The sequence below is a fragment of the Ptychodera flava genome (assembly GCF_041260155.1).
Source record: "Ptychodera flava strain L36383 chromosome 3 unlocalized genomic scaffold, AS_Pfla_20210202 Scaffold_26__1_contigs__length_13983176_pilon, whole genome shotgun sequence".
In the NCBI taxonomy this organism is placed as follows: domain Eukaryota; kingdom Metazoa; phylum Hemichordata; class Enteropneusta; family Ptychoderidae; genus Ptychodera; species Ptychodera flava.
Window position 1 is genome coordinate 7,702,571 of NW_027248280.1, and position 19,274 is coordinate 7,721,844.

A 19,274-nucleotide genomic window follows, 5' to 3' on the forward strand; every position below is an offset into this window, starting at 1 on the left:
GTTATTGTTGATAAATGTATTCTCGTCCGGACCTGAATACAAAATGTAAACAATAACAATGCAGATAATACTCATATAGGGTATATTCATGAGCTTAATATTAAGAATTTCTCCACGGTTCAGGGATTCGAACCAGAAACTGCAGATGATACACAGAAACAAACAAAATAAAAAAATGACCAAAGTTACAGCTAATGGATCTTTAACTTCGTTCAATTTTTATTTGCTTGGTTGTCCTGCACACGAACTTGTAGCTGTTTTATACTCTTGTATATCACAGGCAATTTATTTATTAGTAATATGATATTAGAGATTCACATTCTTTTCACACCCACTATTTCAAGTTTGCACAGAAGTCAGTGCAAGTAGTTGTTAAAATTTCCTGAAGATAGGAGTGTAACACCATATTGCACCATAAATGATATGCTTTTCTGATCATTTCATGAATGGCATTAACTTACAGAAGACCATTCTTTGTTCCATACAAGAATAAAGTTTGAAACTTGAAGTTCTACTCACATCTTGATCTGGGATAATCACTTTGTAGCAGATGTGCTTTCCATTATTGATGGCTAGTTCCAGACATTTCAAATTGCAGACTTTCATTGAGGAAAGGGTACACGTATAAAGGTATCTACAATGTAGACACATCTTCTGTTGTTTTCAGTTGATGTTGGAAGACAATACCAAACTGCATGACAGCATTGCTCCAATTTTTCATCCTCTGATGGCTGCCAATATCAAGAAGGTTGACATGGCTCTCAATCCTGGTCTCACTTTCCTGAGCTGGACATCGCTGAACTTACACAGCTACTTTGCTAGCGTGCAGGCCTCCATGAGGGAACTGTCTCTGCTAAACAAGAGAGTGAGTGTTGCACACATTTCTGCATTTGTCTTGAAGGGAACGTTTATAATCTACAAGCTTGTGAATCTTTCCAACGCTGTCACATTAATCACCGTTTTATTTCATACATGTTATCTACCATACTGCCCTGGGCAAAGAGATTCAAATGTTCAGTCTAGACTTTAATTACCAGTTATATATCGTTCACTGGCTGGTTCATAAATCAATCATCTATAATAGTATGTTTCATATAGCTAATACCAATAAGGCTTTAATTCATTTCATCAGTCAGTTTTACCGTGCTTTACATCTTTGGCATATTTTTACAATTTCAAGGTTAATGACATAAAGGAATCGCGTATTGATTCTGTACTGCAAGAAATGAGTGACACTTTGCTGTGTATACTCCCTGAAGAGACCCCATGGACAGTAGATGAATGGGTCAGTAGCATGCAGGTGAGTTATATCCCGCATGAGATATTTGCTGTTGGTATCAGATACATGTAGACTTATATCCAGTATCAGATATTTTCTATTAGATATACCGGTAGTTATATCCAGTATCAGATATTTTCTATTAGATATACCGGTAGTTATATCCAGTATCAGATTTTTTCTATTAGATATACTGGTAGTTATATCCAGCATCAGATATTTGCTATTAGATAGTTATATCTGGCATCAGATGTTTGCTATTAGATAGACTTATATTCAGCATCAGATATTTGCTGTTAGTATCAGATAGACTTATATCCAGTATAAGATATTTTCTATCAGATATACCGGTAGTTATATCCAGTATCAGATATTTTCTATTAGATATACTAGTAGTTATATCCAGCATCAGATATTTGCTATTAGATAGTTATATCTGGCATCAGATGTTTGCTATTAGATAGACTTATATTCAGCATCAGATATTTGCTGTTAGTATCAGATAGACTTACATCCAGTATCAGATATTTTCTATTAGATATACCGGTAGTTATATCCAGCATCAGATATTTGCTATTAGATAATTATATCTGGCATCAGATGTTTGCCATTAGATAGACTTATATTCAGCATCAGATATTTGCTGTTAGACAGACTTCTATCCTGCGTCTGATATTTGCTATTAGATGGACCATTATGTTGGTGCTCACAGTAGATGACTTTTCTCGCTGTCACACAGATTTCAAAGAATTTGTATCAGATTTGCCTTGCAACTGAGATTTTACTGTTTGTGATTTATCAGAAATCAATGTGCAGACAGAAAGTAGTGAGCAAGTAAGGTTGGCATCAGATTCACAACAATATTAAGTGCATGGTGATCTGTATTGACGTTGGCTCCCTATAAGAATATTTTGTGAGAAAATGACCACAAATTTGGTACTTAGTAGATTACAAAACGGGAACTGCAAAACTATCAAACCATTTGAACCTTACACAATGAGACATTGGTAGATATCAGTAAGAAATAACATTGACGGCTGTTTACATATATATATAGTTATCTCAATTAGAATGTGAGATAATGATTTAAAACTGATTTCAATCAACATGTTGTATTTCCCACATATTCTGTATCATATAGAAACATACAGAAGATTGTGCCAAGAATTTGGATTCAATGAGCAAGAAAGTGGAAGAAGCTGTTGATGAATTGGTGAAGTTGTTCCTGTCCATCATACCTGAAAGACACCACACTCACCATCATGGTGCAAAACATGGCGACAGTGAAAGTGATGATGAAGGTAGATATGTGCCACTGTACATTTGTATTTCTTTTGTATTAAAAAGGGAAGGATCAAGCCAAGCCAGCCAAGGTTTCAACACTGGACCGTTCCAGTATACTTAAAGTCAACCACAAAAAAGTGGATGATAGCCGTAAACTTTGTAGTTTCATCTTGTAATCCAAGACAAAGTATAAAAAGAAATCTGAAAACCATGTTATGACATTGCTTTTAAAAGATACTGAGAATGAGAAATGAACCTGTCCGTTTATCAGCCGAATGTTGTCATACACTTTTTCAACACCTTCTCCAGCATAGGCTGTGTTTTTATCAAAATAAGATATTTCAAAAAAGTCGAAGCTGATGTTTGCATTTATCACTGAGTCTATACGTTTGTAAACCCAGATGACCATGAGCAGGAGCATTCAGATGAAGAGGATGGCTCTGATCTATCTATGAGTGCTGAGGAGGAACAACTCTTGCAGGAGGAATGCCATGAACTTGTCATGCACTTCAATCAAAAGAACCTGGAGGCAATTCTCAAAGCGACAAGGACAAGTTTGGACAATATTAAGAAAAGGGTTTTCTTCTCAGGGTAATGACATAAAATATTTACCAGTCCATTGAAAATGATGAATTTTGCCACTGTTCAGGAAATTTTCTTAGATCCCTTGAAATACGCAGGCATTGGGTGACCAAACTCTTTCACAACAGTATCTCACCATTGTATTTCAGATATGCCTGTGCAACTATGCAATTATTCATCGATTTTCATGAATCAATTACACAGAATGTGTCAGTACATGTTAATGTTTCTGACAAGGACGTGAATGATCACAGAGCAAATACCAAATGTCAAGGGAAGTAATTAGCCTAGCAAGGTCACAATTGCGTTCAATGTATTTCTCAAAGTCTGCAGCTGATTTTACAAACACTTCAATCGATAGGGCAATTATGCACTTTTCTATGGTATCTTATGAATACTGTCTGTGACTAAAATGAGTTGTGCAGCAAATTGTTTGTTGAAATGTACGGCTTACATCTAACCAACCAATTCTTTGTACGGCTTAATGACAGGCAAGTGATAGGTCCTCGTTCATCCACGGGATACGCTATGTCAAAGAGGAAGGTTGAAGTTGCTGCCATACCACTCTTTAAAACCGATATTACATTAGCCATCCCTAATGTGGTAAGTAAAGAAATGTCCCATTGCAGTCACTGTACTTGTACTTGAACCCCCCTGATATAGCAATGTGCTGATAGCACCACTCTACGAATGTACAGGAACACATATTATACTAAAAGTATGTAACAGGCCATGTTGGCCCAAAAGCAGTCCGTGAATTCCCTCAGACCGGTTTTCATATCCTTTTCAAGCGGAATAAATATAATTACAAGTAACAAATTTTACCTGATTGTCCTTTATTAATGGATTAATCATGCTCTAACCCAGTATCCAAACTTTAATATTTTCCATTTATATTTTGAAGTACTAGTACATGTGACTGAATATGTTAAGTTAAGGTAAAGGGCGACGAATTCGGACGCGCACACGCTTCAGAACGTTTAACTCCAGCCTGCCGCAAATGGGTTATTTTGTAGCGCATGTATTTAACATCACCTGTCATTGTTGAAATTGCGCTTTTACCTATTTTTTTTACCCAGTCTCTTAGAAATACATGTGACCTATAACCTTGTCATATTTTGACCCCCTAGGAAGATGGTTTTTATTCAATATGAGCGAAAAATTAATATTTCTCTCCCATTTACATGGCACATATTACCCATATACCTGGAGATTTTGTAAAAAGTAGCATGGTAACACCCTTTTATTAAAAGTGTAAACTAAATGGTATTATGTCTGGATTTTATTTGCCAAGTGTGGTCAGAATGACACCATTCAAAGCGACAGGAAGAAAGTTCGAAAATTATGTAGTGATACAATTTCGATATCGTCATTTTGTAATCGATACTTATGTTAAAATTTCTTTACAAACATCGTGAAAACTATACATTCTATAGATATAAATCTTAAGTCTTGGTATTTATTAAAATTAACTCATTTGCTAAGTACTTTATAATTATTTTCTTTAGTTTAAGTGAATTATATCATTTTTATTTATTGCTAACGATGCCATTTTAACGTCCGTTTCCATGGGAATGAGCATGGTGACCCCCATTTTTTATTCCATTTTTGCACTTGCACAACTTCCAAGAATATTTGTGCAAAGTTTCAAGAAAATGACACCACAACCTAATTTTGACGTAATTCGTAGTACTTCACCTTAAAAGTAATTTCACCCTGTAAGACTAGTGATGAAGCCAAATGGATCAGCCTATATAATAGTTTACTTCATAGATCATCAGTATCCTCACGAATGTGAATGCTGGAACTGTTTCAGATCAGGATACTTATTTTTTTGTTTCACTAATTCAGGTGATGCAGCCCAGCTTGGATGACATTCAGCATGCTTTGAACAAAGTGACGTCCTACGTGTTGGAAATCAGCCGTGGTGTCGCACAGTGGGGTCAAAAGAGATACCAGATGGTGGAGGTCCACTCCAAGATGTCTGTCACCCATCATGCCACCAGCAAAAAGAGAGACTCTTTGACAGAGGAGCCCAGTAAACTAAACCAAACCAAAGGCAAGTTGTGACAGAATATCCTGAACTTTAACCCTTCATCACTCTGTCTTTACCCAAACAAATTGTTTTTAACCCTTTTCATGTCACAGTCAATTTTTGTCACCTTTATAAAATATAACCCAGACAATTTTTTTAGGATCCAAACATTTTGTCTCAGATTATTCCAACAGTTTTGATCAAAAACTATAGCCTGTGAAAAATGCTGTCCATATAGTCAAAATTATCACAAAATTTACAGAAAAAATTGATAAACGCTGGTAAAATGTTGCACTGAAATTTCGGTGGGAAAATTATGATTGTGAAATTGAGGTGAACAGATAACACTTGAGCTTTAAGCTTGAGCCTTTCATGTTGAATTGACACAGTATAATTATGAGAACTTTGCTGTTAACTTTTCCAGCAATGCTTTTGATAGCTGCCTGTCGCATTTAGACATTTTATCTCTAAATGGAGAAAAGTTCAGAAAATTCTATTTCAGTAGGTAACAAGGGTTTCACCCTGTAGCTTTCTTTTAGGAAATGAGGCGATGCACACACATTACCGTTGCTTATAAGTTATACATATGTTTGCCAGCTAACCAGAGCTCGAACTAATGTTCACTGTAGGTCATATTGAGCAGCAGCTTTTTACACAATTTGACAATTTACCAATGGAGGTGTGCAGTCAGCCTTTGTCATTGTTGACAGTTTAGAATTATCAGCTTTAGTTTAGTTGAGAGAATCCTTTTTATTGAGAACATGTATATCAAACTGTGTTTCATGAATTTCCATTCAACATAATTGATCCTCTGTTAAACTCCCATCAAATTGATCAATGCACCAAATGTGAATAGTATACTTTTGAAACATGAAAACTGTTCCTACTAACTTTATTTTGTTCTGAGCTGGAATTTTTTACATCAGTGATATTTGATGGGCCCAAAACAGCTACTCCGGAAACTCAACTATGTTGAAACGATAAACATGCCAAGGAAGTTGAACTTGGAAATGCCAACTCAGTTTGGAAATATTGTTGACATGATGCATGTAGGTGAGAGGCTTGAAGCAATTCCACCACAGAAGCTGAAAAACTACTACAAGAGTATTGCTGACCACAAGGACATCAACAAACTGGTGATGATGCTGTCGTCGGCCATCAATTCTATTCGTCCCGATGTGGGCACTGCACTGCAACAATACAATACGTTCCAGTTCCTTTGGGAAGCAGAGGACAGAGCAAAGAAAGTCCAGGTGTGTGTGACATTTGGCTGTCTCTCTGCCACAGTAATTAGATATACAGATTTACAGCATACTGCAAAAAAAGAGTTTTTACACATTTGGAGCCATCATTTGTTGAAACAAATATTCATTTGTTGAAACATATATTGCAAAAAATATGCTAAACATTTTTTTTCGGATCGACCGTGTGCAAAGAAAATCCTATTCTGAATACTGTATGTACAGTTATTTGCTTTTAACAGATGTCGACTATATGTCTAAACGCTATACTCCCCTAGTCCCTGTGTAATTCAAAAGCTAAACACCAGATGCATAATGCACCAATACAAGGAAACCAAGACCGCACTTATGAATTGCTGCAAAAGTCTTATGTTGAATCAGTATTTTCACTTTGCATTGTATATCAGATTTTCCAGTGGAACATGTATAACAATGGTAAAAATTCAATGTCTGAAGTATGCAGTAACTATAATGAAAGCCAACTGAACATTGCATGTGCTGTTTGTATGATTGTGCTTATTGTAGTGAAAAACATTGTTTTTTTCAAAGACCAATATCCAATCCAACCAGTTCACTGTCAATATAATAATGATATTTTATCTCTGCCTAATTTCAGGATTTCTTAGAGACATCACCCATACTGTCCGACTGGAAAGCTGAGATCATGCGTTATCAGTCCCTTGAGCAGGAAATAGAGGAACTTGAACCATCTATACGAGTTGGAGCTGTAGAACTATTTGCTGGTATTTACATTACTTGCCAGTTTCTGTACTCGTCATTTATCCAAAAAAGTACAAGGTGTCTCAAAGACTAACAAATTACTTATGATGTGTCAAGTACACAAGGTATTAGCTAAAGTTCCACAGAGCAGCCTCTAGACAGATTGTTTCTTAGTTGTTAAGGATCGATTAGAGCAATAGAGAACTCACTGTCTTTTACAACATACTGGTTGTGATGTGGTTCAGAATTACGGTATTATGATGTTTACCACTGATGTTACCTTTTCAGAACCCATCAAGCTAGCCCTCACAGTTGAAGCCAAAGCCTGGAAGCTGTTGTTTGGTCGTAGTCTGAACGAAGAGTACAGACAGAAGATGAATGAAATCACTGAGTTTGTCTCCGATTACACCAAGAAACTTAGCAGACCTATAGGTGACCTGGATGACGTCAGAAATGCCATGAGTGCGTTAGAAGATATCAGAAATAATGATATCCGCATAGATATGACTCTTGGACCCATTGAGGTATGTGACATTTTTACATGAAATTTAGAGGTTTAAAATTGAAGCATAAAGTTTTCGTGCAAGAAAAGGGAAAATGCATATTTTATTTTTTTCTTTTCGTTATTTTCTAAAAGGTGTTAATTATAAACAAGTTTGTGAAACTCAAAGCTGTAAAAATCTCTGTGCCATACAAATCTGGAATTTAAGATATATTAAAATCATTTATATTATGGTTTACAATTTAATTTCAGTGTTTCTGAGTCAATTTTGTCTGCTCTTCTCTCTGAACATCATATTTTGTTTATCATACAACCACATTTTATAATACCTTCCAGGAGTCGTATGCAATGCTGGCAAAGTTTCAAGTCAGTGTGGCCAAGGAGGAAGCAGACAGAGTGGACACACTGCGATACTCATTTCAGAAACTCATCTCCAGTGCTGTAAGTCTAACCCTGGCTTGCAAAATTTCCATTGTGGGACCTTTCAGATGGTTTGGTATACATGCATTATCTATTCACATTTTAAGTGTGGAGGATTGGTTCAACCCGTTCACTTTTGCCACAACCTTTTCATGTTTAAAGTAGCAGTTTTCAATTCCTGGTCCTCACATTTTTAAAACTTTTCTACAACCACTATTTATATAATGTGAGGCCATTGTTCTTCTCTGAAAATTCTGTCCAGTTTAATAATCAATTTGTGGCAAGATACAGCTGATAAAACATGGCCCTTTAACGACCAGAATGATCCTGTGAAGAAAATGAAAGGAGCGGATTTATGAGAGTTTGAAAAAACTCTTTTCTTAATAATTCTTTCAATGTGAAAATTTCCAGCAATTGAAGGGTATTGATGGTTGTTTTCTCATGTGTCATCTGTCTAGGGAGTAGTCCAAAGTCAGCTGATTAAAATCCAGCCCAAATTCAAGACACAGTTGACAGATTCGGTGGAGGTCTTCCAGTCAGAAGTTGAGAAATTTACTCAGTCATATGATGAGGTAAAGTGGTACTTTCATATAAAGTTTCTTGTGTTGAAATGAACAGTGCACCACATGGTATCCTTTTGGATAAACTTGAAGAGAATTTAAATCATATCTCTTAATTTGTACTGAGTCTCTTTGAATCAAACAGTAGACTTTTGAAATGTATTTGTAGTATGACGGTAAGTCTTCAATGGTATGATTGTCAATATGAAAATTGTTCAATGGCAAACTTACAAGCAGCAAAATTTGGCAGATATTTTGCCAAATCCGCTTGTGTTTATCTGTTGTTTCCAGTTTTGTGGATCTGTTAAGTTTGATGTGTTAATTATAGTCTTCAAAAATTCAACCCCACATATGTTAGACTAGAGAAAATGGTAGTGTAGTCATTTACTGGGATCACAGATTTCAAAACAATTTGATAGTGATGTTGTGAATATTTTGATGATAAACTCACTACATGAACACCAAATTAAAATGCTGCAATCAGACTACTGCGGTGTTCTACTGGAATATTAAAGTGGACTGAGAAGAAGTCATGCCACAGTTGTACAAACAGCTGTACATGTGGATAAACAGATGCATAATAGTATGTGAAACAGGAAGTCGAGTATAGGCATATGCTTTTGTGTTGCACCGTCATTTTGAATTTTGTGTGTAAAACCATTTCTTATTACTGTTTTAGAGTGGTCCGATGGAGGATGGCATTGCACCGCAGGAGGCCAGCGATAGACTTCAAATCTACCAGGTATGTTGCAAAGTAATCAATGACTTAGAGGGCAAGTTCATCAATGCTGATTTTTACATAATATACGCTTTCGCCATTTATAACTTGTGCGATTTTTTCATAAACGGACAAAAATAGTGGGGGAATTGCACTTTAGGGCTTCATCAACTTTATGTATTTTGAATCATGGGAAAAAAGGGCCAAGCTTGGTGCTTTTATCACATGATATGGCAGGGACCATCTTCCCATGGGTATGGCATTATCATTCATGTTTACACCAGGCTGTGCGTATTTGCATAACTATTGTTTATGTTATGCATATGCACTCAGCCTGGTGTGAACGTGAGTGAGTGGACAATGCCATACCCATCAGAAGATGGTCGCATTTAGCAGGTAATGTTCAGCATTCCACCTGTCCAGCCATAAATTGACCAGCCCCTGACATGTTGGCATGTGGTTTGTTTCCTTCTCATTCATTGTTAAATTTCATATTTGACAGAGTCGATTTGATGAGTTATGGCGTAAGTTCAACACCTACTCAGCTGGTGAGGTACTCTTTGGTTTGCCGGTCACCGAATACCCATTCATCGCAAACTGCAAGAAGGAACTCAACCTGCTGCAGAAACTCTATGGGCTGTACAATGCAGTCATTGATGGAATCAATGGATATGCTGATATCCTCTGGAGTGATGTTGACATTGAGAAGATCAACAATGAGCTGCTGGACTTTCAAAACAGGTGTGGTGCTAATTTCTCATGAGTGAAAAACATTTGATCAACTTTAATTTGTGATGTTTCCTATTTTTCTGAATGGCATCCAGGGATGTAGAAAATTTTGCTTACATGTGGCAAAAATAAAAGTATAGGTAGTTACAAGTGGTGTGTGTGAGTGCACAACGTTTGTGCAAAATGTCTTGATATTTTACTAAAACTAAATTTTCGAAACAGGCAAATTTTAGCTAACAGTCAGTTGTTTTTGTTGGCTGCCAGCTATTTTCTACATCCCTGACATCTCATTGCAGTGTAAATAAAATTCACTTTGAAAGTTCATCATCCAGAAAATGACAAAGTTTTTCCTCTGTCTTAAGCCAATCACAGCGACTTACAATGATCATGTGTCTGTTTCTTTTTTCAAGATGTCGCAAACTTCCTAAAGCCATGAAAGAGTGGCAGGCTTTCTTAGATTTGAAGAAGAAGATAGACGACTTCAATGAGACATGTCCTCTTCTTGAACTGATGGCCAACCCAGCAATGAAAGACAGACACTGGGATAGAATTACACAGGTCACTGGCTACACCTTTGATATCCACTCTGAACAGTTTGCTCTCAAGGATATCACTGAAGCCCCTTTGCTTGATCACAAGGAAGACATTGAGGTGAGCGTAGAGCTTGTATCTACCGGTATGTGTACCGGTATGTCTATCTGTATTTGTCTCTCTATCATTCTAACTGAAGCCCATAATGTTAAAATACGAACATACATTCTGTACCAAATACCAAAAGGCTTTGGTCTTCAAGCTACAATGTTTGATTTTGTATGGTTCTGTGTCTATTATATCTAATGCCATTACAGTATATGAAGCATTCACCCCCACCCCAAGCCATGGTTTTGCCCTGATCCCATTGTTTCATAGGGCAAAGGTGAATCACGACAAGGTAATAGGGTGAAAGGGTTGAGGATATATTGCAAATAATTGTCCTAGAAACATCAATACATGCAGAGCATGTTGAGCAACCCTTGCATAATGTTGACAGGGATGAAGTTAATTTTTAGCTACTATAGACTATAGTCTATAGAAGCTATTGGGATGGGTATCCGTCCGGCGTCCGTCGTCAGTCTGTATGTATGTATGTATGTATGTATGTATGTATGTATGTATGTATGTATGTTGTCCGTTTGTGAGGCGTCCGTCCACTCAAATATCTTGAGAACCGCAGTACTTACTGATTCGATATTTGTTGTGTAGATGAAAAATATGATTTTGAGAAACTATTTTTTTTTAATTTTTTGATATTGTTGAAAATAGGCAAATTAATGCCAAAAAAGGTGTTTTTGGTAAAAAATCTTCTTCTTCATACCGCTGGTCAGACCACTTTGTTATTTGGTATACAGGTCCCTAGGGATAACCCAACTTAGATTTGTTCAAATTGTGATGAAATATGCAAATGTGTATTTTTAAGGAATTTTTTTGTCATTTTGGTCTAATTTGACGTACATTGTATGTAATTCTTGTACTGTATAAACCCTATCAATTCACCCAGAAAAAATAATTATATGATTTTAAATAATTGAATTAATTAGGAAATCATCAAAGCCAAAATAATTTTAGTGTGGAATTATCAGAAAGTACAACTTTTTTTGACAGTTCATAGTGAATTGAGGATTAAAACATGTAAAGGCAACTTTCCTGAATCCCAACTTTGATATATTTTGAACCACCATTTATGTTATCTAAAAGAAATTGCTCATAATAGTTTGTCATGATAAGGGTGGTCAAATAAATAGAGATAGAGAAAGTTCTAATTCCATTTATGGTTGACTTGGTAAGGATAAAATAAGATTACCTTTTGAGGAAAATATAGAGTGGTCAATTAAAAGAGTGGTCAAAGTAATAGGGTTTTTATGGTAAAGCTGGGCTGTAAGATTCCTCATGTGCTATTTATAGCAATTATGCAATCTGTGTAAACAGTACATTGAAAGTGTAACATGATTCCTTATAATGCTTTTGATGACCTTGGACTTCTTAAGTTTCAAACATTTGTCTCTTCAGTGTGCTTTCTCTGAGTACGTACAGTCTCAACTTATTCAACAGAACTTATGTGCTTGGTTAATAGGATGAAAATACTGATATCAAAAGGTAATCAGCTCAAGATTCTTTATAACCTGACAGATATACTGTTTTTTTATGACGTAAATCTTGATTTAAGCAAGTCTTGTTTACTTTAATTAGAATGTAATTAACTCTCGTTTATTTGCTATTATAGACTAATATAGTCTGATGAAATATGCAAATCTGTATTTTTACAGAATTTTTTTCCATTTTTGGTCAGGCCATCCTGAAATGAGCTATCACAGATATCCACCCTCTTCACCAATACATGTGTCACAAAAGGTTATTCTCTACATAATACAGCAGAGCTCTGTCAACTGTTGAGTCGCTTGTTTTTTCAAAACCGCTGGTCAGACAGCTTTAATATTTGGTTTACAGGTCCCTAGGATGACCTTAGTGAGATAATTTCATACAGTCAGGAAATACTTAATTTTGTATCCATGTCTATAGTAGCTTCAGGGACTTTGGCCCTATGTTTGTTTCTAGTGGTAAAAATAAAAGTACGGTATACCCTTAGGTGGTTATAGGTAGTGTGTGAGCATATGAAATTTTTTACAAATTGGTCTGCTTTTCTTCCAAACTATTCATTTTCACAGCAGGCAAATTTTTAACCTGACAGCGGGTTGTTTTTGCCGGCTGCCAGCTATTTCCTACATCCCCCTGGTTAATGAAATTTCACTAATGGGTAGCAAGTAATTAGACAATCCACAAATTCATGTTTTTTTTGCATATTTTGCAGGATATCTGCATATCTGCTGTGAAGGAAAAGGACATTGAAGCCAAGTTGGCACAGGTGGTAGCTGAATGGAATGCGCATGACCTCCACTTTGCCCAGTTCAAGAGCCGTGGTGAGCTATTGCTGAAAGGGGCTGAGACATCGGAAACGGTAGCTCTGATGGAAGACAGTTTAATGGTTCTTGGATCACTGCTGAGTAACAGGTCAGTTATTTTCAAGAGAATCTGAAATTTGACTCTTATTTTTGAAGACAGGGACTCTCCAGAGACAAACAGGGATTTAAACCTTAATTGTCATCCATGCATAATATTGCCTTCTTATATTAAACAAGTGCAGCAAGGATAGTAAGCAGATGCAGCTAATCATAATATCTATTAAGTAAACACCATAGCACAGAAACTGAACCTTTGAAATTGTGGAGATCAAGCATCCAAATCTTTTTCTTGAGAAACAAAAAAAGAATAATTTTTAACCTTTCATTACCGGTTACCGAAGGAGAAATACTCCATGAAAAGATTTCTTTGAAAGGCACTATCCAAAGTTCAATTAAATAATTTATATTTATTGAAGGATTTCAAGAAGTTAAATTCACACCATTTCATTGACTTCCTGTTTCACATACTAGGTACAATGCCCCCTTCAAGAAAGACATCCAGACCTGGGTACAAAAGCTATCCAACACGTCTGACATAATTGAGAACTGGCTTGTAGTTCAGAACCTTTGGGTGTACCTTGAAGCTGTCTTTGTAGGTGGAGATATTGCCAAGCAGCTACCAAAGGTAAGGACATTGCCAGAAAATTCATGTCTTGTCATGACCTGGCTTCCTTTAGTCTCCTCTACTTGTTCAAGTAATATCACAAGATCATAGAGCTCAGTTATTTCCTTAATTCTTATGAAATGTGTCTGCCTGTGTGATATTGAATGGAAAGTCTATGAAACTTGTGAACTTCAAAAACTAATGAACTTGGAATTTTTTTTATTTTGTTAATGGAATCCAGTGCTATTTAATCATGGTTGCAACCAAGTAATTTGAGGATTGCTTTAAATTACTCAAAGCTATATTTTGCAGTTGTGACAAATATTTTGTTTTCACTTGGGATTTCGGTCCAACCCTACTATTTACACAAGTGTTGTCAACTTTTGTTTTACATAGCTTTGTAAGTACAACAGTTGAATGACAATAATAATACAAAACAATATTTACACCTACAGGAAGCTAAGAGATTTTCCAACATTGACAAATCTTGGGTGAAGATAATGCAGCGTGCACATGAACAAACCAATGTGGTCCAGTGTTGTGTTGGTGATGAAACCATGGGACAGCTGCTGCCTCATCTCCTTGAGCAACTTGAACTGTGTCAGAAATCACTCACAGGGTAAGTTAACGTTATTCCTTTGTTTTCTGTTGCTGAATCATGCATTTGCCCTTCTTCAAAAGATCAGGGATGATTTGATTCTAGCTGAAGATTTTCAGTTTCTTAATTTCTTTTATCACTTGTTTATTTGTAATGAACCAGATAATGTCATCCATAATTCATGATTTAATTCTGTTTGTCCGACCTTAGTCAGAACACGAGTGTAAAACCTAACATTGTTCACCTGGAGCTGATTGTCTATTGAAATACGACCACTCACCAGAAGAAAATGCATGATCACTTGAGTGGTAACCCTTGCACTGAAAGTGCCACCTAACAAACTAGAGTAAATAGAATCAACCAATAAAATACTGGTCGGCAAAAAACTTAATGATATAAATTCCTTCATTTACTTATACAGTTACCTGGAAAAGAAGAGATTGGTCTTTCCAAGATTCTTCTTTGTTTCTGATCCTGCTCTGCTGGAAATTCTTGGTCAAGCGAGTGACTCCCATACCATTCAGGTAGTATTCTTGACATTCTAAAGCGAAAAAATTCGTCGGTATTGTAATGTAATTTCAAAAAGAAAGGAACAGTTTGTGAAATAATATAGACCTGTGAGTTGATTGAAATTATTGTATCAGGTAAATGAAAATGCTGAAGACATACATGTAGCATATTAAACTATTCACTCAAAGTGAATGATCACAAAAGACATTGTACAAGACTTTCATTGAAATTTTCTGTCAGGGTATTGCTGAAATTCCCAACATTCACAAAACTAAGCCTGTAAAAAACTTTATATACTCCGTAAGATTCAAAATGAGCTGCTATAAGTGGTACGTAGGCTAAAAGAGTATTGTAAAAGTTTGAGAGTTCGAATATCTGTCCCTGAGGTGATTTCTACCTCCATTTATTTAAAGGAGTGTTACTCTTAGTGACTTTGTTTTGACTGAGCTGCTGTAACACCCTTCACTTTCAGTCTCATTTACTGGGTGTGTTTGAGAATGTCAATGAAGTGGAGTTCCATGAGAAGGACTATGACAGGATTCTATCAGTCATATCAAGAGAAGGAGAAACCATACCAGTGAGTACACTTTCTGCTGTTATTTGGCGTTAGTTTGTTTCAAATTTGACTATTTCATTTGAAGTCCATATGAAAGATTGATTTGAGTGAGTGGCAGATACAAACAAGCTAAGAGCAAGGGATTAAGCTGATTCCAAAAAATTAAGTCTTACAAAAATGCAACCTCTACTGCATCTGAAGTAAAAATAATGAGACCACATCATTTACGGTTTGCTCACTGTACTCACTGAATAAATATTAGAGTGTGTGTCTGTGGGAGGGGGGGGGGAGGTGTCTGTCTGTCTGTGTATCTGTGACCAAGAAAACTTCTGGAAGTATAAACCTTAACAGTAACATACACTTTACAACAACCATTATTGTAAGTGTGTAATTGACATTCAAAAAAATCTTATTTGAACAAGTGACTGACAGTGGTTGGAATGATAGTTCATCAAATATTTAGCTATTCACCCCATTTCCCCTGTAAAAGGTCCACATTCACCATTGATAATGTATACGTTTTGGGCAAAACCATGGTAGTGAAAGTTTAAACCTGCTTTTGACCAGCAAGTACAGGACATAACCTCAAAGACGAAAGAGGATTGATAAATATTACAGGCCTCAGTGTTTTTACTGTTATCGTTGACTTATAAGAATATAGAGGTCCAAAGCATTCCATACACCATTGGTAGAAAAAAGATCTTGGTTTTTAATTGCACCAATCTTTGTACTTTGCAGTTGGAGAATGCTGTGATTGCAAAAGGCAATGTTGAAACCTGGCTGGGAGAATTGTTGAATGAGCAACAGAAGAGTTTACATGGTGTTATCAAACAAGCTTCTAGAGCCATCAATGATTCTTCATTTGAACTGCTTGGCTTCCTAAATTCATATCCTGCCCAGGTGAGTTTAAGGCACTTGTTTTGCTGCGTCAAAAAATTATGGCAAGAGCATTCAAAAGAATGTCCTGTCAAACAGATTAACAGAGTGCCTTGACTTAACCAGGTGCTTTACATTTGAATTGATTTTTTGGGTGGTATGAAAGGGGAGTGTCAAAATTTACTAGACGACAAGTCACATTATGTCTTACACTCAGTAAGAAATCAATGGGAAGTGAAATTAAAGTATTCCTGTATATAGTTTGTACCTTTCTTCTAGTTCAACATAATGAATAACAAGCATGTTATAAGAGTCACATCCAGCTATAGCTAAGCATCATAACATTGTCATTGATATGCTGTTACCGGGAATGTTATCCAATATATGTGCAGCACTGTATGCTGCAACTTTCAGTGTCTCTTCACTGTTTTGTTGTAAACAGGTTGGACTGCTTGGCATTCAAATGCTGTGGACCAGAGATGGTGAGGAGGCCCTGAGCAATGCCAGATATGACAAGAAGATCATGTCAGTGACAAATGCCAAGTTTTTAGACATTTTGATGAGACTGATTGAACAGACCACCCATGATCTGACCAAGTTTGAACGTGTCAAGTATGAGACCCTTGTGACCATTCATGTTCATCAGAGAGACATCTTTGATGATTTGGTGAGTAATGAAATGTTATACACACCATTCACAATGTGTGATGATCAACTTTCTAGGGATTAGTGTCACCTTGGGAGTATATCATACAACGATTGGAGGTTGTATTATATAATTTGTGGAGTACAAAGTTTGGTTTTCTTTCTATACGGAAACATCCGGTCTATAAATAGTTTCTAAAAACTAAATGACATAGTTTTGAGTGGTGTTACTCAAAAGTGAAAAAACTTAAACTTTTGCTTAATTTTTCCACAAGCAAACCTTGCTAAATACTGTAGAAGTTTGAGAGTCTGAATGTCTGTCCCTGAGGCACAATGCCCACCTTAAAATGAGATTTAGTGTATACTGAGGTGTCAAGTTGTAAACTTTGGCAAAATTCATGAATGTGCTGGACCTGGTGAAATGAATCAAGGCAGCAGTAAACGATTGTTTGATACCCTGCTTTTCAGCAATTTTATTTCAAGTATCAATAATACAATAGCAACCAAATTTACTTGAACTCAACTCCCTAAGAACGATGGTCTTCCACATTGAACACCTTCCTGGCAAATTTCAAACAACACAATCTTAGTTTAAAGGTTACAGACTGAATGATGAAATAAATAATAATTTTATCAAACTTCAATTTCTCTTTTCTAGGTTTGTATGCACACTATAATTTTGTCAACCTTTGATTTGTTTTCTAGGTTCGTATGCACATTAAGACTCCAAATGATTTTGAATGGCTGAAGCAAGCCAGGTTTTATTTCAAAGAAGACACTGACCACTGTATTGTGTCCATCACTGATGTAGACTTCATCTATCAGAATGAATTCCTTGGCTGTACTGATCGTCTGGTAATTACTCCATTAACTGACAGGTAAGCATCCTGTATTCTGATCATTATTTCAAGTTAACTAACTGTATTCATAACTCTTTAATTGACATTCACATACCCAACTCTTGAATTACTTTCACTTTTCATAAAGTATCCAGTTTTGGTAGAAATTACTGTCCATGTGCAGCATGTTCATTTTTAGCCGGATGCCGGCCAAATTGACCGGCTACTTTCGTATTTTGGCCGGCTACTTTTCAGCACTGTTTCGCTCTCTGGCCCGGAAATTCTGGTTTTGATAACAATAATTAGATTTTTTTGGTGGTCTTGCAAGCCGCAGATAATATTTCAGAAGTGCCGATGTGGCTATATGTAGTCTAGCAATTTACGCGGTGAACTTGTTGCTATCACTGTAGTACCGCGATCAGCGAACGTGTTGTACTGTACACCGTGACTGGGAATCGCTCTCGAGGTCAACCTCGCTCGCCTGATCACAGCCCGAATTATTCCGACGTTCACATCGGGTATAGCCGAAAATTGGACTAACATACAATATTACGTTATGCCCGCGAATAGCCAACCATTTCCGAATGAAGCTGACTTTTGTTTCGCTCGAACGCGGAAGAGAAAGTCGACGCTCGAGAGCTTTGGTTTTCTGCGTAAGAGTAGGGCCTAGTCTGATGGGTTTGGTAGGTTTTTGATCAAATCTACAGCGACCACAAGTTACTGAGTCTCATTTTTCATACTTTCGAAACGCCACGTCAATCTATCCATGGTCGATCACGATGTCAACTCAAGTCGATCGACATCGCGTTTTGTTGAGGGGCCGTGGTTGTGTGCATCGCGGAAGAGAAAGTCGACACTCGAAAACTTTGATTTTCTGACTTTGTCTGTTGGTTTTGGGAGGTTTAGATCAAATCTAAGTAAACAAAAAATTACTTGGTCTCACTTTTCGTACTTTTGAAATGCTACGTCGATCACAGTGTCAAATTTCAGGTCGACCGATATCGCGTTGTGTGTACTGTGTTACAATTGACTACCCGTGCTTTGTACACACACGGTGTAGTACAGGCTGGCGTTCAGTGTCGTTAGTTTGAGGTTTTATCAAACATGAACACTGAAATTTAGCTCTCTTTTTCAATTATATTCAACATCAGCAAAAAATCAATAATCAGCTCGCGGATTCGTTTTATTGTGAAATTAGTACAGTGAATTAAAATCACTGAAAATTGTGTTCCTATAATTCATTGAATTGAATAAACTCTTTGATTTTACTGTATCTTCAATCAAGTTTATTTAAATCAGTAAAACACTTTCTACAGCCAGGCTGGTCAGGATTCTAGCGGATCGTTATCTGGGTTGTGAAAACCCTAGGCCCCATTCTATGATGTATTTCAAAATGTTTGTTCAAGTCATGAGCTAAACATAATTCTACGTAACAGTCTGGTGAAATTTTGCTATTATCCATGTCAACTGAATGCAGTTGACAGGCCCGAGTGATATCAAATTAATTTTTCTGACTTTTTTAAACTTTATCCCTTGAAAACATGTTGTAATTGGCAATGATAATGATTATTCTGTATCCT

The 19,274-nt window shown here is 36.4% G+C and overlaps 1 protein-coding gene and 1 long non-coding RNA gene across 3 annotated transcripts in view; one reads left to right on the forward strand and one right to left on the reverse strand.

Moving 5' to 3' along the window:
• LOC139125918 (dynein axonemal heavy chain 8-like) overlaps positions 1–19,274 on the forward strand; it is an 86,948-nt gene that overhangs the window by 15,676 nt on the left and 51,998 nt on the right. Inside the window, exons 17-38 of the mRNA XM_070692002.1 lie at positions 668–865; positions 1,181–1,300; positions 2,421–2,580; positions 2,965–3,154; positions 3,637–3,748; positions 4,997–5,183; positions 6,249–6,433; positions 7,038–7,164; positions 7,430–7,665; positions 7,980–8,084; positions 8,522–8,635; positions 9,303–9,365; positions 9,844–10,082; positions 10,481–10,721; positions 12,916–13,115; positions 13,538–13,691; positions 14,126–14,289; positions 14,690–14,792; positions 15,251–15,355; positions 16,073–16,234; positions 16,653–16,877; positions 17,561–17,733. Coding sequence (XP_070548103.1) covers positions 668–865; positions 1,181–1,300; positions 2,421–2,580; positions 2,965–3,154; positions 3,637–3,748; positions 4,997–5,183; positions 6,249–6,433; positions 7,038–7,164; positions 7,430–7,665; positions 7,980–8,084; positions 8,522–8,635; positions 9,303–9,365; positions 9,844–10,082; positions 10,481–10,721; positions 12,916–13,115; positions 13,538–13,691; positions 14,126–14,289; positions 14,690–14,792; positions 15,251–15,355; positions 16,073–16,234; positions 16,653–16,877; positions 17,561–17,733 — 3,563 coding nt within the window. The remainder of the gene's footprint in view (positions 1–667; positions 866–1,180; positions 1,301–2,420; positions 2,581–2,964; positions 3,155–3,636; positions 3,749–4,996; positions 5,184–6,248; positions 6,434–7,037; positions 7,165–7,429; positions 7,666–7,979; positions 8,085–8,521; positions 8,636–9,302; positions 9,366–9,843; positions 10,083–10,480; positions 10,722–12,915; positions 13,116–13,537; positions 13,692–14,125; positions 14,290–14,689; positions 14,793–15,250; positions 15,356–16,072; positions 16,235–16,652; positions 16,878–17,560; positions 17,734–19,274) is intronic.
• Positions 1–19,274, reverse strand: part of LOC139125920 (uncharacterized) — a 76,074-nt gene that overhangs the window by 3,256 nt on the left and 53,544 nt on the right. Inside the window, exons 4-5 of one of the 2 annotated variants that reach the window (XR_011550405.1) lie at positions 14,694–14,809; positions 520–850 (exon numbers count right to left, since the gene is read on the reverse strand). This is a non-coding gene — a long non-coding RNA (uncharacterized lncRNA). Of the gene's footprint in view, positions 1–519; positions 854–14,693; positions 14,810–19,274 lie in introns of both variants that reach the window. The other variant, XR_011550404.1, reaches the window with a different exon arrangement.